Source organism: Corylus avellana, chromosome 1 (assembly GCF_965113065.1).
Source record: "Corylus avellana chromosome 1, dhCorAvel1.hap1.2, whole genome shotgun sequence".
NCBI lineage: Eukaryota > Viridiplantae > Streptophyta > Magnoliopsida > Fagales > Betulaceae > Corylus > Corylus avellana.
The window spans coordinates 17,561,035-17,586,286 of NC_142490.1; the positions used below are offsets into that span (position 1 = coordinate 17,561,035).

General features: G+C 34.9%; 1 protein-coding gene across 1 annotated transcript; it reads right to left on the bottom strand.

The window, feature by feature from the left end:
* Window positions 1–9,403: 9,403 nt before the first annotated feature.
* On the bottom strand, window positions 9,404–18,157 carry LOC132172521 (uncharacterized). Its single transcript, XM_088512310.1, has 8 exons — window positions 17,937–18,157; window positions 17,258–17,328; window positions 15,439–15,531; window positions 10,799–11,061; window positions 10,437–10,676; window positions 10,090–10,341; window positions 9,700–9,973; window positions 9,404–9,598 (listed from the first exon to the last, which is right to left on the bottom strand). The coding sequence occupies exons 5-7, from the start codon at window positions 10,605–10,607 to the stop codon at window positions 9,959–9,961; spliced, it is 438 nt and encodes a 145-aa protein (XP_088368436.1). The 5' UTR covers window positions 10,608–10,676; window positions 10,799–11,061; window positions 15,439–15,531; window positions 17,258–17,328; window positions 17,937–18,157; the 3' UTR covers window positions 9,404–9,598; window positions 9,700–9,958.
* Window positions 18,158–25,252: the final 7,095 nt, after the last annotated feature.

A 25,252-nucleotide genomic window follows, 5' to 3' on the forward strand; every position in this document is an offset into this window, starting at 1 on the left:
GTGAATAGTAATTTGGTGCTATTCACAGTAGCACACTAGATGAATAAAATATTATTTACTTTTTTTTTATTTATTATTTTTTTTATTTCACCTTTTTTTACCCAACATCTTTTATTTTTTTTGAGCACCTTTTCTCACATCTGCTACGTCTCTCTCTCAAACACAAAATTTCTAACTAAACAAGATAATTAAAGTGAGTTTTTGCTATCCATTTTGCATATAAATTTACATAAACCGTTGTGAATGGTCTAAAGATCTAGCACAAATTAAATTTTATGTTCTCTCCAATAAAAAATAGATACATCATTGGTATGGAACACCAAAAGAAATTAAGACAAAGACACAGATCTCATCCTATTTTCTAGTAAATTGATAAAGAGTAATGATATAATAATTCTTTTTAAGTTCTTCTAAATATGATGTCACTTTTAAAATTAATATTAAATTTAAGATAATAATTATTGAATTTTAATTTATTAATAATTTTAAAAGTCACGTTAGCGAAAGAATTGAACCCACTACCCCTTTCTTCTACGAGACGCCACTTTGCGGCTCCAGCAGAAAATGTGGCTGACAGCCCCCCACCAGTTTCTTCATCTTTAGCAGCTTTATTCAAGCCACCGCCATGTTTGCCGATGTCTCGCTGTTGTACAAACCCCAAATTCCTATGCATCGTCCATCAAGGCCTCGTATATACAGACCACAAGACCCAGAATCCATCATCAAAAGTTTAAGTTTTTATAGATTGTCCTAGCAACCCAGAAAAGATGAGAAAAAGGGAGATCAAGAAATGTCGCATTTCAAAGAGTTGAAACCACAGGCTGAAAACTCCATGACACTCTTGGCTTTGGTCATAACTTACACTTTTGTTTTTTTACTTAAAAACCTATTTCATGTCATATCCTTACAAAAGTTATTCTCATGTAATATTTATACAGATATTGAGAAAGAGAAATGTTTTTTTGTTTTTTTTGTTTTTTTTTTTTTCATGTCCGCACAAAGGAAATGGGAGGAGAGATTCGAATTAGTAAGCTCCATTTCATGAAACGTGGTCCACAGTCGATTAAGCTGTCATTTGAAAACAGAGAAAAAGAAATGCTACACTTACGTTCAAAATTTACGTAGTGAGTTGTATGTGCTGACGTGGCTACCAGAAAATAATAATTTTTTGACCACTTAGCCTCGGCCAGAAACATGAGACATGCAGTGGGTCTTAGACTGAGACAGCTGGGTCTGGCTAGACTTACGTGGTAAAAACTTCATAATTGCTTGATGTCTCAACAGTTCTATTGGCTCTGTTTGCCAATGGCCTTGAAACGGTACTGTTCCAGGGCCGGTGTAGCATTTTTGTAGGAATAAGTGTTTGATTGATTTTAGTAAAAATGTTTTGTGGGGAAAAGTGAAAAAATATATTTTATATGGAAAAATGTAAAAAATTTGTTTGTAGTGATTTTTTTATTTAAAAAATAATAATAAAAATGATTAATGTGGTATAAAAAGTAGAGATATTGAAATTAATTTTGAAGTTGAAAATTTTTTTTTTTTGGGATTGAGAGAGGCCCTAGAACAGTACCGTTCCAGGGCCATTGGCAAACACACCCATTTTTACTGCCATCTTTCTTGTAATGCGTTCCTCAGCCTAAAAACAGAACAATTCCATAAGTGCACTAAAAACAGAACAATTACATAACCAGTGGAATATACCGGCGAGAAATTGGCGGGCACCGGCGGGGACTTGGCCGGAAAATGGAGGTGAAGGTAGAAGACAGAGAAGCCATTGTAGGCCAAGAGGAGAAGAAGAATGAGAGCAAAAATCGAGGTGGGCAAGCAAAGGAGAAGAGCTAGGACAGATCTCTTCAGTTCCTGTAATTGGTGAAAAAGATGGGAGCAGGAGAGGGTCAAAGCTTTCAATGCTTCTCTCTCTCTCAAGCTGGTTGGGGAAAGAAAGAAGTAACCGTTGTCTTTGGCTGAGACCCACGGCGGGTCTTGGCCCTGCAGGTCTAGCCAGACCCAGCCGTGGGTCTCAGTCTGAGACCCACTGCGTGTCTCGTGTTTCTGGCCGAGGCTGAGTGGTCAAAAAATAATAATTTTCTGGTAACCACGTCAGCACTTAAAACTCCCTGCGTAAATTTTGTACGTAAGTGTACCATTCCTCATTGAGAAAACTGTAATTTTCTGGTGTAAGTAGTTTAAGAAAATATATTGTCCAAGGCCGCAGCGATTCCATGGAAATAAGTCTGATTTGGATGCATGCTTAGAGTTTCGCAACTTATGGCAATTTAAGATATACCCTTGTACTCTTATTCGACACTTAATGAAATTGAGGTCATTATGTTGTGTTAGGTAAAGTAGCTCAAGAGGTGAGACTTTTCCTCACACTTATAAAGTGACCACTAGCCCCTTCCACAATCGATGTGAGATAACCCAACAATCTCCCCCTCACACATTGGGCCATAGATCGGAGCAGCGACAATCCGTTTCTCCCTTAGATTGTTGGGCCGAGACTTAATTATCATGATAAACCTAAGCTCTGATATCAGTGTTAGGTGGTCTTAGGCCTCTCTTAACCACAAAAGCTAGCTCAAGAGGTGAGGCTTTCCCTCACACTTATAAACTGACCACCAACCCTTTCCACAACCGATGTGGGATAACCCAACAATCTCTCCCTCACACATTGGGCCCTAGATCGGAGCAGCGACAACCCGTTTCTCCCGTAGACTATTGAGCCGAGACTTGTTGATAAACCTGAGCTTTGATACTAGTGTTAGGTGGTCTTAGGCCTCTCTCAACCACAAAAGCTAGCTCAAGAGGTGAGGCTTTTCCTTACACTTATAAACTGACTACCAACCCCTTCCACAACCGATGTGGGATAACCCCAACATGTTAAATTTTGTCTTTTAAAAAAAGCTCTATTGCAAAAGCAAAAGGAAAAAGGGGACGTTACAAAAGCAAACGGCAAAGACTTCGGATCATCATTCAAAGTAGGAGCAAGACGAATTATCCTCTACTCCTAAAAAGAGAATACTAAGCAACGGAAACATATCATATCTTTATCAACATTAATCATTACAACTAGAACATACGCTAAGAATCATCTCCTTAATTAGAATTATATTATACATCATTTTTATAAAAGATCAAAACTAAACCTTAATACATATTCATGTCTCAAACTTTAAGTTAGATATATCACCCAAAATTACTAATTAATTACCATGAACATCCTCTAAAATCCTGCAATGAGCGCTCAAGTGTTAACTCGATCGATCACTACCAAATGGCCACATCTGCATCGAAATCCTCTTTACTTAAATGTGGCATATATATAAAGGTGGTCAAATTACAAAACAACACATATTTTACATATAAAAGTTTTTCTATTTTTTTTTTAATTTTAATGAGTTTTTTAATTTTTAATATGACATATGACCGTGTGTCCATTTTTTATTGGATTGACATAGATTTTGTCAATTTTATGAATGAATTTTGGACGAAAGCATTATCTCTGGACTATTTAAGATACAAATTGAATTCGAGGTGGGCAAAAATAAAGTCTCTAAACCACAGGGGTATTGAGCGTTTAACCCTTTTTTTTAATCCATGTTTTTCTTGCTGCATCAAATGGTATTAAAGTAGGCGTTATCCTGTTCGATGGTCTACCGGAATAGGAAAAGAATCCTCATTATTTCAAATTCCCTCAATTTTCTCTATTTAGTGCATTTAGAATGGTAAAATTGTCTAAATTTTTTGAGGTTCAAACTTTTGGACAACACTATCCTTCTAAATGCACTAAATAAAAAAAAAAAAGATATACTAGAATCTAATAAAATATGGACAAAATATAAAAATTTTATTAAATTCTAACAGAGAAATGGAAAAAATTTGAAATGAAATATCTTCATTCTCCACCTGAACAATGGTAGCAAGCTCCTTAACAACGCTGCTAATAAGGTAGTGGCTCCTTCTAGAGCAAAATTTATAGGTCTCCGAGCCAACTCTATCCGGATTAAAAGACCCAAAAAAAAAAAAAAAAAAAAAAAAGCCGTAGCAGTCTAACGTTAATTGGTGTCAACCTTGAAAAAGCGGATGTTGACGACGAAACAAGGAGAGAACTCGAAAAGACACAACGTCTTTTGTACTCGAAGCATAGTCAATCAACGTCTTTTCTCTTGGGTGGGACGTAACAACACATCAGTAGCCACATCTACTTTGCTTTCTTTCCCATCGTTTGCCAATTTCTTTTGCTTTCTTTCTTTCACATCCAAGTTACTGTCTCATAACATCAAATCTCAAAATAATAGTTATTATAGACCAAGTCTCGAATAAGCACTAGGGTACTAACAGATCATCAAAGGGTTGCCAAAAAATTGATATACTCCCAAAGAAAACCTAAAGATTGATCATGCAATGGTGGCTGAAATCATGCTTGAACATTCTATTTCAGTGATAGGTTTGAGCTCGACCCGGGTTCTAAATAAAATTAAATGAATTGAGCTTGAACATTCTGTTAAAAAATTTATCTTATCTCTTAAAACCGTGAGACGCAAAAAATAATAATAAAGCAAAAACCAATCATACATATCAAGTTTTAAGTGGTTCGGCTTAACAAATTTATATTCATTGGCGGGACGACTTGAAGGAAATTCACTATAGAAGATAGAGTATAAAAGGTAGTAGGAAGAAAATCATTCAAAGCTCAAATCTCCAATACACCTAAAAATCTCGCTATCACACAAGAGATATTATTCCTTAAGGAGAATACAAAAGATATAAATACAAAATTTTCTTTTGCTAGAATAGATAGCAACTAGTCTTGATTTTCCTCTCACTCTGCAGCTTCTTTTTTCTTTCTCTCTTGCGATGTTTCTCTTAGTCTTACTAGACCTCCGCGATAATAGACGTGCAAGGCTCCCTTTGACAATCTCTCTCTCTCTCTTCTCTCTCTATATATATATATAGATTTTTTTTTCTCTTCTCTCTCTCTCTCTCTCTCTCTCTATATATATATATATATATGTTTCTTTTTTTTTTCTTTTTTTCTTTTTTTCTCTAGTTGTTGGGAGATTAAAGGTGCATCTGGAATTGTGATTTCGCAAAAATAATTTGTGTTTTTATAAAATATCACAAAATATAAGGCGTTTAACATTGCGATATAAAAAGTACTTAATCTAAAATAGGAAAAAAATATGCAATTTCTATAAACAGGCTAGATGATGCTTATTTGAAAAAGCGCAAATTTAAACCAAAATTACGATTTCGCATAACAAATATTTGATGAAAAAATAATTTTTAATATGTTTTACCAAAGGCCTTTATGATTTTAAAAAAGTAGCGATAAACGCAAATTTTTAAAACGAAATTTTTAAAATCGCACTTATTAAAACTGTAGTTTCAAACGGACCCTAATACTTGAGAAGTTTTTTAGTGAGCCCATAATATAACATGTTGAGACACCACACCTTAAGTCCATAAATTATATTAATCACTTACACTTTTTACATATTTTCAATTTGGTACTCTATCATTTTTCACACACTCAGACATATATATATATATATCCTACTCGATTGGATTATAATCCTAATTTGAGATGTAATCATCAGCTCCTACAAAACCTTTGCTTGCCTATTATAGAAACGAATCTTTTGAGAGAAAAAGGAGTTTCAAAAAGCATATGTACTCGAGTACCGAGCATTATTGTTTTTATCTCTATCTAATGATAGATTATCTTACAAAACTACTGGACTTTTTGGCCAAAACTCCAGCAAGGTTGAGTATCTAGAGCACTCCCCGTTTCTTAGGACTGCTCAAGAGGCTCTGAAGCTCGATCAATCTGTAACGACAAGAATTGGAATAGTAAGTAATATTGTCAATTGTAATAAATATTTTTACAATAATTGTCGGTTATCATCATGGCTTTACCATTTTTATCTTTCTCCTTACCATTATTCTTTTATTCTTACATTTTTATCATTATATTCTTTCATTTTTTAACACTAAGAAATCAAAATATTGGTACTTTTGTCATGCATGGCGGTTAATTCTTGTTTACTATTTTGTAAATCCGGTAGAAGAAAAGGATGAATATGTTTGTTGTTGGGGATCGCTTAATACAATGTGATTGTCCTGCTAAAATTGGATCGCAAATCATGGTAAAACTAAACTACAACCAGTGACGGACTATGGCGGGGAATTGTTAACAAAACATTAGTCATTAAATTTGTTAAAAATATATTTAAAATCTTTTTTTTTTTTTTTTAATTTTTTAATTTTTAATTTTTATTTTGGCCTCGTTAAAAGCAAATTTCAATCTAGCCTCGCCCTCTAAACTTAAATTTGTAGTTATTGTTAAGGAACATGAAGTAGTTTAGTTTATCTTTGTTTGGGTTAAAGCAAGTAGTTTAGTTTATCTTTCTTTGTATTAAAGCTCTCTAGTTGTATTAGTTCTCTTTCTAGTTGATTGCAATTGTAAGACTTTGCCAATATCACTACAAGAATTTAGGTCTTTAGGGGCGACTTCAAGTGGACGCTAAAAGTCCTAAAGTGGACGCTGTTGACAATAGCGTCGACTTTTGGACCCTAAAGGTGTCGACGCTAATTGTCCGACCCTAATGATCAAATGTGTCATTATCAGCGTCCACTTAAAGTCGACCCTATTCGCAATGTTTTGACCCTAAAGCTGATGTAAACGGAAGGCATAGTCGACGCTGATAGTCAACCATTAGCGTCCACTCAAAGTGGACGCTGATAGTTAACCATTAGCGTCCACAAAGTGGACCCTAATGGTCCTAAATTTTTTTTTAAAAAATTAACTATCAGCGTCCAAACCAAAGTGGACGCTGATAGTTAAACATTAGCGTCCACAAAGTGGACCCTAATGGTCCTAAAATTTTTTAAAAAAAATTAACTATCAGCGTCCAAACCAAAGTGGACGTTGATAGTTAAACATTAGCGTCCACAAAGTGGACCCTAATTGTCCTAAAAAGTTAAAAAATAAAAAAAAAAAAAAAAAAAAAAAAAAAAACGATCAACGTCCAAACCAAAGTGGACGCTGATAGTTTAACCATTAGCGTCCACAAAGTAGACCCTAATGGTCCTAAAAAAAATTTTTAAAAAAATTATTTGCGCTCGATCGCACAATCGTGTGCGATCGATCGCAGTACCAGTAGGTTTTCGATGATTTGTGCTCGAACGCACATTGGGCATGCGTTCGATCGCGGAACCAGTAGGTTTTTGACCTTTTGCGATCGATCGCACTCCACTTACGCTCGATCGTAGTACTAGTAGATTTTCGACATTTTGCGCTCGAACGCACATTGGGCATGCGCTCGATCGCGGAACCAGTAGGTTTTTGATATTTTGCGCTCGATCGCACTCCACTTGCGCTCGATCGCAGAGCCAGAGAACACTAAGCTTGCTAACTCCTAACCACAATATTTCTAACATATATTAGTAACAGTCCCACCAATACATGTTAATTATGAGCAAAAGGAGAGTCACAAGATTAAATCTTCAGAATTATCAAAAAAAGAAAAAAAAAAATTCACAGCACAAAATTAAGTTCATAATTCTGAAAAATAAAAGGTACCCAAGTGATTATTTCTCAGCATGCCCAACATACAAACCATCACACCCACAAAGAAGACCAAGGGCTAAACATAACAAATCTTACCGGGTAACAATTCAAACTTTTTTCTTGAGTTTATATTGCACCACCCAGAAGAAGGATTAGGAAGAGGAAGAAGAAAAAGATGATGATGATGATATTTATCATGCAAAAGAAGAAAAAAATAGCAAAAAAAATTACCGTACGAAAAAGAGTGGACAAGATCGGTAAGAGCTAAGTTTGTAAATAAATTATTGCAAAAGTACACAAAGCCAAGCAACCCTGGGACGAAGATCTTTCCAGAATCTCACTCTTCTCTCACTTCTCTTATTTTCTCTTCTCTCTGTGAATGTTGAGAAAGATATGAAGATAGAAATGGGGTCGGTGTGAGAGAAAGTATGTGTATGTATGAGTGTATGTAAATGTGTATGGGATATGTGACATCATGATATACCAAAGCTGAACCAGTAGGTTAAGTTCAGCTATCTACCCTAAACTATGGGGTCATTCAATATCCAATCTACCTTCTCCAAATGAGTGTCAAAACTAACATATTAGTTGGAGGATGATGTAGGGAGGACATTACATATTAAAATGCACTAATCTATTAATTTTGACAGCTTAGTGCAGCACACCATTCATCTGCCCACTATTACATTAATTTTAACCCTAATTTGGATGGTGTAGTGGACGTTGCATATTAATCTGGAGTTAAGTGTTGATAGTAAAATTATTTTATTTACGCACATAATGCAAATGACCCTATAATTGAGGATGGATAGCTACATCTACATGTTCGACGAAATTAGACTTTGGGGACAAACATAACATAACATAGTTCGTTTTGCCACACAACAAATCACAACTCCTAGTAGAAGAAAAAGCACAAAACAGTAGTATCTATGGGGTCGAAAAAGAGACCAAGAGAAAATGGAAAGAGAAAAAAGAAAAAAGAGAAAATTCAGATTCTCCATTATTTTGTTGAGAATGTAAAGGGAAAACATGGTGATTTTTGAATTTTATATGATCCTATACCTCTTTATCCAATAATTATGAAAATGATATAATATAAAGGCCAAACATATCATGAATAATGGCTTAAAACTACAAAACGACACCTATCATTGGAAACACAAGCCGAAAACCACAAATATTGGCAAAGTTTAAAAGTTTAACACCTTTTGGAGAAGACTACTATGCATTAACATTACTTCACCACATCAGACAACAATCTTCAAACTAATCTCAATGCCCACAAGAAACGTAACTCAAAAGGACTAACCTCATCAAAATCATCAAAAATATGTGAGAACTACCCCATGAACCAAACCTGCCAATGGAGAAAACTATTAAATATATGTTTTACAATCCATGGCCAGCAAAATTGGAGAACCCAAAATAAAGTACTTATCTGCATCCTATTCCTTGCCAATTCATCCTCATAAGCAATTTGAGTAATCTACCACAATGAACCAATATATAATATCAAAAACAATGAGAATGAAACCCAACGTGATAGAGAAAGAGATACTAAAAATGTGTTTCTTCATGAAACATATTAAAGTGAGAACTTGCTTGGGTGGTTTAACTTTCTTGTACTCTTGTCATCCTGCATACACTTAAAAAGAAAATTTAGAAAGATATTATTACTCCCTTGCATTGTTTACTCAAAGTTCTTTAACTTTGATAAACATGTCAAGGGAGATTTACTAACTCAAAAGTTCTTGAACCAAAAATTTTGCGAATATCTTAACATAATATAAACCAAATAAAAAGTACCAACAAATATGCATTACCAACAGATCACGATCAACCAATACTCAAATACACAGTAGCAAATATAAAGTACCAACAACTATCCAAATACATAGTATCAAAAAATATATCCCAAATAGATGGTATCAAAAAGTACATCCCAAATAAATGGTTATTCCAAAGCTCCCTCAATTGTTGGCTTCACTTGATTCACCTCCAATAAAGCACCCTTTAGACCTAAGAAGAATAGAATTTCATATAATGATCAATAAGCTTTTTAACGATTACTTAGTATGTGTGTTTTAGTAAAATTAATGCATAGCTAAAGTTTCACTAACCCTCCAATACGTGACATTAAGAACTCAACAGTGGCTTTCAATTTGTTCGTTTCCTCAACGTTGGCTTGCAGATTTTCCTTGTATTGATGAAGTTCGATTCTAGTCTGTTGAAGCTCGCTTTGAGTGTCTTCTTGTCTTTTCCTACACTCGTCATGGTTGTCGAAGTGGGCAAACGCTTGAGATGAAGTACTTAAAGGGGTAGGAATAAGACCGCATCCCATTCCTCTAATGTTTCCAATTTGCTTCTGTTTTTTATATTTCATTCAGACTTTTCCTATGAAATTTGGAGAGAAAAAAAAAAAAAAAACACAATTATTCATAAAATGTCTTCAAGTGCATGCAAATTATATCAATCTGAATTTCCTAATCAGTATAATAATATATATTTACCTTCCATTTACCGTCATCAAATGAGTCACATATTAGGTTCAACTGTTCAGGACCATACCCTGCTGGCACGTTTTCCCTCCCAATAGCCTTAGCCTTGGCAATCCCCTCATCATCGTCTTTATGAATGCCTTCAAAATATTTCTTGTAGTGGTCCCTATACAAGTTCGAACGAAGCCTAGCATATGCACGATCCAATTTATGTTCAACAGCTTTGATGTACTCGTATTGTCCCATATTCAATGCGAAGTTTGACTGATACATAATAGATAAGAAAACAATGGTAAAAAATGTGTCACATTATTTTTTCATACGAAACATATTCTTAAATATTACATTGATATTCATACCTGAACATGGAATAACAACTTGCTCTTTTCCTCAGCTAGGACTTTCTTCCATTCACTGTGATGGAGTTCGCACATGTTATGACTAATCTCCCCAATATTGCTTGCAAACCATGCTGCATCCTCGCCTACAAGTGCTCGGTGTCTATTTGTGATGTTTAGCACTAAGACCATTCTTAAGTACGTGGTCACTCAACTTCTTACACTTGGCCTTACCCCTTACACTTCTGACAGACGTGGTAGCTGTTACGCAAAACATGATAACATAGTAAGTTATATTTGGAAAAGTATATTGTCAAATGTCTATAACAAACCAAAATAATACAAAAAATAACATTTCATAAACATATAATTCATGAACTTACAAGATGCAGTAGGGGCGGCTCCCTGTGAATCCAATCCAGCCACTAAGTGAATAGGATTATTAGACTCGTGCGAAGGATGCCCATCAACTGACTGGAGGGGGAGGGGGGGCGAGGGCGACATTTGCATATCTATATCACCAAACCCAGAATTGGGAGTCGGACTCTCATACTCGTCAATAAGACCCCGACCTTGACCTTGGCCTCGGCTTTGTGCTGCTGGAACACGTTTGCGTCCTGTTGTTGTCATTGTTATGATCAATCTGCTAACAACTCAAAAACCAAAAAATTATATTAGTCAAATTAGAACCATATAGCATGTTCAATATTTTTTACAAACATACAATAATCATGCTAGTAAAAAAAAAAAAAACACCACAATATATATATATATATATATATATATATATATAGAGAGAGAGAGAGAGAGAGAGAGAGAGAGAGCATCAACTTCATTAAATATGCTAATACACTTTGTACTTACACCACATGTGAGCTTATATTCAACACATTTCATCATCAGATTCATATTCAGAATCTGTATCACTGTTACTTGAAGATGATTGTTCGTGTTCAGAGTCTATATCGTTGTCGCTACATAACTCCTCTTCCTCATCAAAGTTTGTATCATGGTCCTCGTCCGGCAAGTTATCGTTGGCAAACATGCTTGCATCAAATTGAATATATAATTCATCAATTGCTATTGTCGCATCATCTCTACGTAATTGAGTGGAGGCTTCAACATTTGCTTCATCAACAAAGACCATATTACCCCCAAAACATTCAACTTCCTGGTATACGTCATCACTGAGTCTTTGGTCATCTTCTGTATTATCTCCCTTTTGTACTGTTGGAATATCATAGATGTCTCTATTGATCCACTTTTGCAACACTTTTCAATTATCACCCAATTTGGGATCATCCAAGTAAAACACTTGCGAAGCTTGACATACTAAGATGAACGGGTCGGATTCACACCATTTACGAGAAGTATTCACAATCGTGAAGCCTTGGTCCATTCGTACTCCTGTTGCACTCCCAGTGTCCCACCAATCGCACTCAAACAAGTACACGCGATTTTGGCCAGGGTAACGTAACTCTAGAATATTTTTTAACTCACCATAATACTCCGTTATTGAGGTTTCGTCCTCACCTGAAACAGAAATACCATTGTTCTGGGTAATACGAGTTTCTGCACATTCTTTCGTGTGGTACTTAACCCCATTCACGATGCAACCTCTATACGATCTAACATGATGATTAGGCCTGCATGCAAGATCATATAATTGTTTTGAGCCATTGTCTGCAGTACGCCCACTATTGTATAAACGTTTATGAAACCAACGTTCAAAGTTAGCCTCATGCTTTTTTTCAATGTCATGGCCGCTTTCTCTTTTGATCATATTATAATGTTCACTGCATGAAAAATAAACGTATTGGTAAATGATCATCAACGCTAAAATTATAACATGTCGTAACAGGTAAAACACAAAGACCATTACTAAACTTACTCTAAATATGAGGTCGTTTCGTTATAGTTGGTAAGCACATACCATCGTGCCCTACCAAAATTATTAGCATCCAGTGTTACTAATTTAGCTGCTCTTAAGCGCTGGCTCATTTCCACAATATCAACGTCAACATTTCTTCGTTCACGGTTCCATCTTGTCTCAATCCCCCAAAGATACCTGGAACAGAAGGTCAAGCTCTCCTCAGCTAGGTAACACTCGGCAATAGACCCCTCTGGACGCGCTTTGTTACGCGTCCACTTCTTATATCTTCCAAGTTCTCTTTCGAACGGATACATCCAATGGTTTTGTACAGGATCGGCAAACTCGGCCTCCCGAGGTAAATGAAGTGCTAGATGGATCATAACATCAAAAAAAGTTGGTAGAAATATTTTTTTCATTTTGCATAAAATTATTACAATGTCGACTTTCATTTGTTTCAGGATATCAACTTTCAACGTCCATGCACATAACTACGTAAAAAATGTACTGAATTCGGTCAATGTTGTTCGTATTTCCGACGTACAGAAATTTCGAATTGCAACAGGAAGCAAGCGCTGTAAGAAGACATGACAATCGTGGCTTTTCATACCCGAAATTTTATCAGGAAGCTTGTTCACACATCGACCAATGTTAGATGCATACCCGTCAGGAAATTTAACACCTTTCAACCACTCACATAAACTCTTCTTCTCATCTCTTGTCAAGGTGTACTTCGCAAGTGGCATCCTATAAGTTTCACCATTTGGTTGCACATGCAATTCTTCACGTATACCTATTAACTGTAAATCTCTTCGTGCCTTGACTGTGTCCTTTGTCTTCCCATCAATATTCATCAATGTACCTAAGATACTTTCACATATGTTCTTCTCAATATGCATTACATCTAAATTGTAACGTAGTTTCAAGCTTGACCAATAAGGCAACTCAAAGAAAATACTTCTCTTCTTCCAATTCAACACAACATCTGTGTACTTTCTCTTTCACCCGCTTGTTTTTCCAAATTGTAAACCCTCAGCATCCCTTAGTTGTTTCAACAATTGACTTGCAGACAATTCTTCAGGTTCCAATCTATGCTCCTCTATACCATCGAACAAATCTCCTCTTTTGCGCCATGGATGCTCTTGAGGAAGCCACCGACGATGACACATAAAGCACACCTTATGCCCATACTTCAAATACTTGAACGATGTATCCTTATTACATACTGGACATGTAAGATTTCCACTTGTAGACCACCTAGATAATTTTTCATATGCGGGAAAATCATTTATAGTCCATAATAATGTCGCATGCAATTGAAATGTCTCTTTCTTTGATGCATTGTACAGGCGTATGCCTTCATTCCATAAATCTTTCAAGTCATCAACCAATGGCCGCAAATATACATCAATATTCTTTCCGAGATCTGAAGGCCCAAGGATAATAAGGGACAACATCAAATTTGGACTCTTCATACACATCCACGGAGGGAGATTGTACACCGTTAACATTACTGCCCATATGCTATATGTTGTACTCATATTATCATATGGGTTGAAACCATCACTTGCTAAACCAAGCCGCACGTTGCGGGAATCACTTGCAAACCACTCATGTCTTTTATCAAACTCTTTCCATACAATAGAATCGGCGGGGTGTCTGAGAGTATTGCCATCATCTTCTCGACCTTCTTTGTGCCACCGCATTTCCTTGACCATTTCTTTTGTCATAAACAACCGTTGTAACCTTGATTTTATTGAGAAATACCGTAAGGCCTGTTGAGGAATATTACTTTTTCTGCCTTTGCCATTAATCCATCTTGAATTGTTGCACTTTGGGCATACCACTTTGTCTGCATGTTCTTTCCAAAAAAGCACACAACCATTCTTGCATGCGTGTATCTTATCGTAACCGAATCCCAAGTGTTGCCTAAACTGTATTGTTTCTCTATACGAGCATGGCAATGTCTCTCCATCTAGGAGGGCCGTCTTTATCATGTCAATCATCATATCAAACACCTTGTTACTCATGTTGCAGAACACCTTTATATGAAGCATCTTCAATACAAAAGCAATTTGTGTAAATTTCTTGCAGCCTGGATAAAGTTCCCGTAAACCATCTTCCCATAATCGGTAGAAGGAGCTTGTTTGTTCGAGATCATCAGTTGTGGGGCCCTGTGAAGTAGAGGATTCTCCGATGTTAGCATCAACAAATGTCCCCATACGTACATCGCCTAACAATTCTTCAACTGCATCAACCTCCTCCATCATTTCACTTGTATGTGTGTGCATGTTTGTAGAAGTGTTTACCCTAAAATGATCTTCTTCCCCGTGAAATATCCATCGAGTGTATGTCGGAGTAAATCCATTCATATACAAGTGACCCTTTACCTCGCTAATATGAAAATAATATCGATTTGCACAATCACGACATGGACACTTTGTCATATCACGTGAATCAATTGATTCAACTGCCATTCCCATGAATTCTTCCACACCTTTTTGAAATTGCTCTGAACATCGAGTACTTTCCCGGATCCAACTCTTATCTATATTGATGTCCCTATTAGAGGTTATTCGTTACGTACATGTATGCACACAAGGGAATTAGAAGATCAGATTCTTAAGAATTAAGATGATTAAATGGAAGGTCTGTTCTCAAATATTAAGGGAGGGAAAGTTTAAAATGAGCATGGGTAATGAAAGAATTCTAGAAGTGGGTTACTAGTTTAGAACAAATATTCACAAAATGATGCTAGCTCAATGCCATGTTACCTAACAAAATATTCTAGTGATTTTCTAGTGATTTTTTTTACAATTAACTTCTGTAAATAATTAAGGGCACATGCACTTGATCATTATCTATAAGCTTGAAACTCTCATGAGCTAGAAATTAACAAATGTCATCCTTAGCAAAAGTGAGACCAGTATTTAGACAGCAGGAAATTAAAGAAATGAAGACCAAATGATCTTGACAAGATACATAGAAAGCCGTCCAATAATGAATATACACAAAAATAGGACACAAATTGTCATATCAAACATAGTAATCAATCAAGTTGCACTGGATTTTCATTTCGGCCTTAGGAAATGAAGCTTTTCATTCACATATTATGGCAGTTAAAAAGATAATCGACGCTCTAATTGGTTATACCTTGGTGTGAGCTTCAACAGCAGCTACTCCTGGGCGCCGAATATTACTTGAGACAGGATGAACACTAGGTCCAGACACCTCCTTAAGAATCTCCTAGAAAAAAATTAAGTAAAGCATTTTACAAATGATAATCAAAGGTAATAAAAACAACAATATATTAACACACCTCCAAGACATACACCACTAAGCAACTATAATTTTTCCTCACATCCTAAGGTTGCCAACTGTCAAAATCTTACAGAAAGTAGCTGTCCACCCAAAAAAGATTAAGCTATTTTTCGTGGAACCTTCACACACCAAAATGATTTTTCCAAGCTACAGCCCCCCTCAAAGTCCCTCATAGAAAGAACTACCCCCATACTTCCCATCTGTAGAAAGCTCCCATTAAGAAACATAAGGCTATGTTTCTTTATGTGTATTTTCAAAGTATTTTTTGTTTTTGGCTTGAAAAAGTATTCTCACGTGACATAAAAATAAAAACAAAAAAAAAACACTTTTAAAACACATTAAAAATGTTTTGAGTTATTTGTTGATGTCTTTGATTTGAGAAAAAAAAAAAGAAAAAAAAACGGACAAAAAACAAAGTCAGTAACAAATATGATAGTCCCTCCATGGTTAATTTACATATGTGTCATAAACGTCTAGGCAGTTACCTTTTCCTTTTATCAGTAAATGTAATTTATTAAAAAACGCAAATAAGTAACTTGTATACAAGAGGAACGCCTAACTAGAAAAAGAAAGAAGATAAAGAAAATAGCCTCATATTTTTTCGATGATCAAATATGAGCTTGAAATGATCATATTTGATCATTTTGATTATCAGGGGTCATCAACATACATCCACTTAAATAAAACCCTTCAAGTTTGTGAAACATAATTCAGACAATGCCAAATGTATTTGTGTGTTGTGTGTCAGTTAGCATCTGAAAAATTTGTAAGACTTCTTTAGATTTGATCAAAGAATATTCAGACAATTTAGCCTCTGGCTGCAAATAATTGTGAATCACTTTTTGGCAAGCTAATTTGGCAAAATTTCAAGCTCTGAATTCACCTCATATACACTACAGTGATTTTTGATTGTTCAAAGTAATTAGTGATATCCCCTGTTTAATTTCACTAGTTCTTAAATTTTTTTACTGTTACTTCTGATCAATTTGCAAGTACTTAAAAAGTGCCTGCCTTTCTTTTCTTTTCTTTTTTCTTTTGGTAAATAGTGGCTGCCTTTCTTCCTTTCTTAAGCACTAAGACAAAAGAATATCTTAGCATTTTTTTGCTTTCCTTCCAATCATGCTTTCGAAGGATTAAATGAAGTGATAAGCAAGTAAACTCGCAAAATCTCCAGAGACAATATTGACAAGAAAATGAAGAGCAAAATTGAATAAATTTACACCCAAGCTGGGCTAATATTTGAGAATGTCCGATTTTTACAAGCTTTTGAATGGCCATGCTATTGTTTCCCTAGATAACTTGTTGCCTCATCTAAGCTATCTAGACCAGTACGAAACGGGATGCAATTGAGTTTTTTAAAAATGATCAAATATTAGCCTAATATTGAGGCTATTAGTCTACTAATAGCCTGTAATTAGCCTAGCTAATTACACCCCGGTTAAATTTCAGCTACTCCAGTTCAACAGAAGCTTGAAATGATCAAATATTAGCCTCCTACTATGTTTGAACTGGTTATAAATCTTACAGTTTATAAATTTAGATTTGAACAGCAGATGCAAAATACAGATGTAGATGGCAAATCTCTGTTCACATTGTATAGAGATTTCTTCAACTAAAATACAATGTGAACAACAATATATTTTCTTCTTACCCATTAATGTGGAGAAGTAGTTTAGCTGTTGTCCTATGAATGTGCTCTACAAGAACCGGCACAGCATCCACCTGATAAAAGTGACATTTAAAACTATTTTTAGTAATAGAATATGCAATTTTTTTTTTTTTTTGCTATAAAAGCAATGAAAGCCAAAAACATCTCACACAAGTAGATGAAAACAATATAAATCCAGGAAACAACATGAATTACTATTCTAAAACAAAACCATATAAGTTCAATATTGGTCCTCCTGAGCAACTTTACTCACTAATGAGAAACCATGAAGAGCAATCAGCAAAAGGAAAAAAATAATAAGCAGAAAAAATAGAATACGGGAAGGGGGAGGGGGAGAGAGAGAGACCAGATTTTCCAAAAACAGGTTATATGAACAAAAATTCAGGCTACACAACGATTGTGAAGACTATTTATCATCATTCTCAAAAATCAATGCTCCAAAGCATGCGTGTTACCTAAGAGGCTTTGTCTTGAACTAAAACTATACAACCTAAATATAAATGAACCTCAACATGAACCAATTAGTTATGTAGGGAAAAAATAGAAAGAGAAGAAGAGAGGAAGTACCCATTTTTTAATTTCTTCAAATCACAATTCATGGATACTATTTGAGTGATTAATAGGCATTTAAGGTTTTTAAGGGTTTAGGAGAAACTCATACCGGAGAGAGGTACGCCGGAGAGAGAGCTACAGGAGAGCGTTAAGTGCGCCGGTGTGAGAGCTGGCAAAGAGAGAGGTGCGCCGGAAAGAGAGCTACCGGAGAGAGAGAAACTTGCGCCGGAGTGAGTGAGTGAGAGAGAGAGATCGAGAGAGAGAGAGAGAGAGAGAGAGAGAGAGAGTGAGAGTGAGAGTGAGAGATTGATGAGCTGCAGCTGGTAGTGGGATTTGGTGAAAAAATCACCTCCGAAAATTTGAGCACCCGCGTAGTTTACCGCCATCTATTAATAGATGGCGGCAAACTATTTTGTGCAGCTCAATTAGTGGCTACTTGGGGTATTTTTTTTTAAAAAATAAATAAATGAGAAAAATATAAAAAAACCCTCCAAAATAAATGAGAAAAATATAAAAAAACATGAAGCAATTTGTAATTTATGCCAACTATAGTGACTAATTATTTACTATTTATTCCAAAAAACATTTTCTTTTTTGTTTGTGTTTTTATTCGTCCATTGGTTTTCTTGTATTTTTAAAAAATTGTCATATCTTTTATTTTACTTTAATAAAACATGAAGCAATTTGTAATTTATGTCAACTACAGTGACTAATTATTTACTATTTATTCCAAAATACATTTTCTTTTTTTGTTTTTATTCGCCCATTGGTTTTCTTGTATTTTTTTAAAATTGTTTCGTTTTTTTTTTCAATTATTTTATTATTTATTTGTTAAAATAATAGGGGTATTATAGGAATATTAAAAATAAGTGGCATTTTTATACAATTTGGTTGTTCGGGAGGCTACTTTAGTATCTTTTGAACATTGGGGGGTTATATTGCAAACGACTGGTACTTTTGGTGGCTTTTTTATATTTTTCCCAAAAAAAATTATACTATCAATTTTTTAATTTTTATTTATTTCAGTTTAATAAATTTTTATGATAAAGATCATTAAGTTGATATTTATCTTATAATTAGTTATAAAATAATACAAAATCCAAAGATAATATAAGATCAATATAACTAAGGCACTAAAATAATATAAAAAGCTAACAGTTCAATAGAATGTTCGATTGAACCTTCAATTGTATTAAGTTTGATCTATCAATTGATCATACCACAGTTAATCGAACTAATTCATTAGGATCGATTGGATGTTTAATCGAACATTTAATCCTATCACGATCAATCGAACTAATTCAGTTGGATCGATCGGACATTTGATTTTATCACGATCAATCGAACTAATTCATTATGATCGATCAGATGTTTGATCGAATGATTGATCCTATCGCGATCAATTGAACTAATTCATTAGGATCGATCAGATGTTTGATTGATCATTTAATCATATCACGATCAATCGAACTAATTCATTATGATCGATCAGATGTTTGATCGAACATTTGATCCCATTACGATCGATCAGACTAATATGTAATAGTATCGATCAGAATTGATTTTATCAGATGTTTGATTGAACCTTCAATCATGTCAAGTTTTATTGATTATATCCCGATCAATTTAAGTAATGCACTAATATAATATAAAATGCTTAGACTTCAATTCAATGTTCGATCGAACATTTAATTTGTTTGAATTTTGTTCGATCATTTGATCTTATCACGATCGATCGAACGAATGCACTAGGTAGTACCAATCGGATGTCTGATCAAACATTCAATTTCAATTGTTTCAATCATTTGATCTTATCACGATCAATCGAACTAATTCATTATGATTGATCGGATATTCGATCAAACCTTCAATTTCAATTGTTTCAAGCTTGATCGATCATTTGATCCTATCATGATCGATTGAACAAATGTACTATGATGAAACGGATGTTTGAACGAACCTTTAATTTCAATTGTTTCAATTTTGATTGTCATTTGATCATATCATTTGATTGTATCACTATCGAAGTTGTTGTACATTATGCAATAAAAATTAAAAAAAATAATATAAAATTAAATAAAAAATAATATATATATATATATATATATATATATATATATATATATATATATATATATTACATTTTGTTTCTACGATCGATCGCATACTTGTTGCGATCGAGCGCACGAATGGAATTTTGGCTTTGAAGATTCTGTTATTGCGATCGAACGCACATTAGGTGTGCTCGATCGCAATAATCGAATTTTGGCTTTGAACATTCTGTTACTGCGATCGATCGCATATTGGGTGCGTTCGAGCGCACATCACACACACCACGCACACTGCTGTCCGAATGCGATCGATCGCACCATGTGTGCCATCGAGCGCACTTGGATAACACTCCACGTGACCTATTTTAGGTCACTTTCCCCCACACCCCATATATTTTTCTTCTCCAAGCACCCATCTCCGGCACTCCTCCACCGTTTTTCACCACCTCTACCACACAGCCACCACACGGTTCTCTTCTCCGGCAACCATACCACCAACTTTTCACCACCTCTACTTTACACCCTGTTCCCCATTCCCATCAACACCCCAACGGCGATCACTTTTCTAACTTTTTTTTTTCTCATATTTCTGCAATTGTGGGTGTTCATCCACCCACATTGTTTTCTTGTGGTTGGATTTTGGTGTTTTTGTAGGAGGTTTTGAGCGGAGTTGCTTTGTTTTGCAATTTTGGCTATCTCTAGTGCACACCAGGTGTTCGTCAAAAGTCCCCAACCAAGCTCATCATGCCAAGAGCTCGAGCTTCGTCCTCCAGAGGGTCCGATACCCAAGCCATTTCTCCCCCGCCCACTTTTGAAAAGCGGGAGCTGCTATTTGAGACCACCTTCGCCATTCGCGAAGACTTTCAAAATCTTGAGGCAACTCAATGGGCGGTCGCCGAGTTCAAGCGACGGGGGCTCAACAAGCTTTTCAAGCCAGTCACCTCCACTGCCTACAGAAAATTGGTGATTGAGTTCTATGCCCACCTGTCTCATGACTGCAACAGGCTGGCTGCCCTCTCTTCCAAAGTGAAAGGCAAAACTATTGACGTAACACAGGCCGACATTGCTGCTGCCCTTCAATGCAATCATGAGCGCCCTCCAGAAGCCGCACAACTTGCTGAGCAACCGGCCAGATTCTACGTGGCGGAAATCATTGAGGACATGTGCGAAGGACAATATGCCGATGCCCATCATAATGCCGGCAGCCGATCCAAGCTACCTCAACGGCTTTGGTTTGTGGACTCCGTATTACACTGTAACGCTTTTCCCTTGGGGCACAAAACTCAGAGGTAGGATCAATTTTTTCAAACACTCTACGCCTTCCATAAAGATGCTTGGTACTCCATTTCCGACATAATTTGGAACCAAATTTACAAATTTTGGAATGGGGTGCACGTTGGAGGAGTGGAGTCCACACATTCATGGGGGTTGCCTTTCCCATACTTAATCTCCTACATCCTCCGGAAGATAGGCATCAAGGGTACTGCAGCTATTGAGCCAGTCACTACTACTCCCATATTTGGCATTCGCCAATGGAACAAGAGCTTGTCCCACATGCCCCGGGTACCTCCAGCACCAGCAGCTAGTGCGGAAGAGACTGAGGCCGAGCCGATGGCCGAAGATGAACCTGTAGTTGGGCCAGAGGCATATGAGGAGGAGGCCCCGACAATTTTTCGTGAAGCACAAAACCGCTTACTTAGTGAAGAAATAGCGGGCCTTCGGAGAGAGTTGGCTGGCCAAAGAAAGGGGGCTTGGGAAAATAAAGAATTGATGGACAAACGCCTAGGTGCCTTAGAAGAATTGATGCAGTCCATTCTCAGCCGGTTGCCACCACCATCTGCAAGAGCATCATCTTCTGGACAGCAGTGAGCAGGGACCATCGTCTAGCTGAAGACGTTAAACTTAGCGCCCATAGGAGGCACCCCATAGTTTACCATTTTTATTTTGTTTAGTATGTTTTAAGTATTTTGTTTAATATGTTTTAAGTTAATCTTTTTATTTATCTTTAGTTTTATTTCTTTTTACTTGCTTTTGTGTTTTCTTATGGGAATGACCCCGTATTTGCACACGGCCGGCTGTTGAATTGCAAGGATTATATTGATAGTATCACCTTCTATCTCCCTAGAGGAAATCCTAAGAGAGGCCAGGCCACATATTCAATATAAGAAGAACTATTTCACTTAAAATTGAGAGGAATTATTTTACGGTTTAGATTTTATTTTGTTATATTTAACAGTGTAAAATCTTTCCATAAGGTATCAATATATTCATCATATAATATATATATATATATATATATATATACTATTAGATTTGTAAAATTTAATATGAATTATGAAATGGGAATTAACTCTTCAAATTAGTCCGAATGAAAACTTTATTCTCCAAATGGAACTCCTAACCAAATGGCAAATATATACAAATTAAAATCTTTCTTTAGGAGGATGGAATTGAAATAGAAGAATTTTTGCTTTTTTTTTTTAAAAAAAAAAATACATATATATATTGAAACAACTGTACATATGGAATAAGTGAAAGGGAGAGCTTTTATTTTCCGGTTAAAATTTTATTTTGTTATATTTAACGGTGCATATTGTGTCACTTTATTTGAAAATTTTAAATAATGCAGTGATATATACACAAGTGAATGTGTAAAATTTGATTTAGAGTACTATAAAATGAATCCTGATTTAACCGGTCACCTTGTTCAAGAAAATCCATAAAAGAAGATTATTGGGAATAGTTATTAATCCAAAGACTTCGGTGTAGCGTGAATAAAAATGCACGTTAACAATTTCAACTTTTTCGCCATATTTAATTTCCTCCATCATATATATATCTATATACTCAAAAGTCAATAACCAAATAAAGATGACCAAAATAAAGGAGATTTGCTCAAATACAAAAAATATCTTGTAATTAAAGGTAGTTAACGTCAATATTAATCAACATTGTAATGCTGTCAATGATGGGGAAATATTTGAAGTCCCCAGTTTTCCAATTTCAAACTAAATTATTATATACGAAGACTACTCTTAGTTTCATTTTCGTCGAGATAAATAGTACCTCTATTACAAAAGTTATCTACTACCATAATAATAAATTATTAATTATTTTGAAAGTTTAAATTAATAAAAAAAATTATTGATTTTGGAGCTTAATCATTGTTTTTTAACCAAACATAGCGAATCTAACCACGCAAAACCAACTTAATTTATACAAACAATATGCTGTTTAATTATATACTTTTACATGAGAATTCCAGCAATTTTTTCTGAAGGCAAGCCAAACTCCATTTTTTTTATTTTTGTACCTCATCTTTAGCTTCCACTAAAGTGGACTCTAATACTTGGCATCAATTTTATTTTATTTTTTAATTTTTCTACCTAATCTTTAGCGTCCACTAAAGTGGACCCTAATACTTAAGTATTAGCGTCCACTCTCAAAGTGGACGCTAATAATGGGTCTTCAGCGTCCACTTTTAGTGGACGCTATGGGGCCTCAATTTTTTTTTTTTTTTACCTACTCTTTAGGGTCCACTAAAACTTAAGTATTAAAGTGGACGTTAATAAAGGGTCTTTAGCGTCCACTTTTAGTGGCCGCTATTGGACGTCAATTTTATTTTTTTATTTTATTTTTTATTTTTCTACCTACTCTTTAGCGTTCGCAAAGTTGACCCTAATACTTAAGTATTAGAAAGTGGACGCTAATAATGGGTCTTCAGCGTCCACTTTTAGTAGACGCTATTGGTCATCAATTTTATTTTCTTATTTATTTTTTTTTCTACCTACTCTTTAGCATCCACAAAGTGGACCCTAATACTTAAGTATTAGCGTCCACTTTCAAGTTTATTTTTTTTCTTCTCTACCCATGAGATCACAAGCCACTTTTGGAATATGATTCTTTCTATTTCATTTAAACTGGATAATATCCAGTTAGTTATATTGGAAGAGTATTATTGTTTTTTCATTTTTTTAGGCAACAAAAATACATTTTCAATATAACTAACTGGATACTATCTGGTTTTAGTGAACTAGAGATGAACCTAATTCCTTCTACTTCTAATAAACCATGAGTCCATGACGTTGATCATAGATTCATAATTATTCTCAATAATTTCAGAAGAAATTAAATACCTTAAATCGTTAATGACCTTTTGAGAGGATAATTTTAAGAGTAAGGATATAAATCAAATTTTTATCCCCTTACTATTCTACCTTACTCATGTGATAGTGTCAATCAACCATTGAATTTTTTTGGAAAAAGTGTATAAACCCCTTTCAAATTCTCATTCTATTGATAATATTCTGTCAAACTTTTAATTAAGACAATGTCTCTTTCAATGTCTCTTGTTTATTTCAATTCTCTTATAAATATGAACATTTGTATTGTAATATCAATCAAGCAATAAGAGCATATGTAGCCCTTTGGGCTTTATCTTGTAGATGTAGGCCGTTAACCGAATCATGTAAAATCTTTGTATTTATTTTATATTTATTATTTTTATTTCAGCTTTCACTTTTATTTCTTTATGAATCTCTTCACTATGTACTAAACATACTATAATTTTATTATTATCTTTTACTTTAAATTTTTAAAACAAATGATAATTTAATACAGACTATCATAATTAAGTCCCAACATTTTCTTTACAATTTACCCGTGTTTGACAGGTTTGATTACCCCCTTAATTATTCATTTCTCAACTGTTTGCATGCATTATTGTACCTACATTCTTTTCTTCTATTATTGCAATCCACGGATGCACACACAGGTTCAGCAGGATATATCACATGGACGGCGGTTCTTATTGGGAAATGATTCTCTTAATTTCAAATTCTTTCTATTTTTTTATTTATTTAGTGCATTTTAAAGGGTAATACATTTAGAGCCTGTTTGAGATTGCGTTTGATAAATAGTGCTTTTAAGTCAAAAAGGGTTTTTGGGCAAAAGTTTCATTTTTAAGCTTTTGTCAAAAGTGTGTTTTGATCATTTTTAAGCTTTTTAAACCCTTAAAAGCGTCTTTAATTTTTTTACCAAACGGATACTTTTTTTTTTAACGGGCTTTTTTAGTGTTAAAAAGTACTTTTAAGCCCCTTAAACGCAATTTTAAACAAGCCTTTAATGCATTATCACCATTAAAACTTTTGAACAATACTTTCCTTCAAAATATACTGAATAAAAAAACAATAATAGAAAGGATTTGAAAGAAGAGAATCCTTTTCTCATTGTTATCGTCTGATCACTGTTTGCATGCATGCATTATTGTACGTAATTTGTTTGCATTGATAATGCTTCTGTATCAATCATGTATACAACTGGCTTTATGACAACTGGCTTTGTTGTATTCGGAAAGTGAATTCTATGAGTAGAG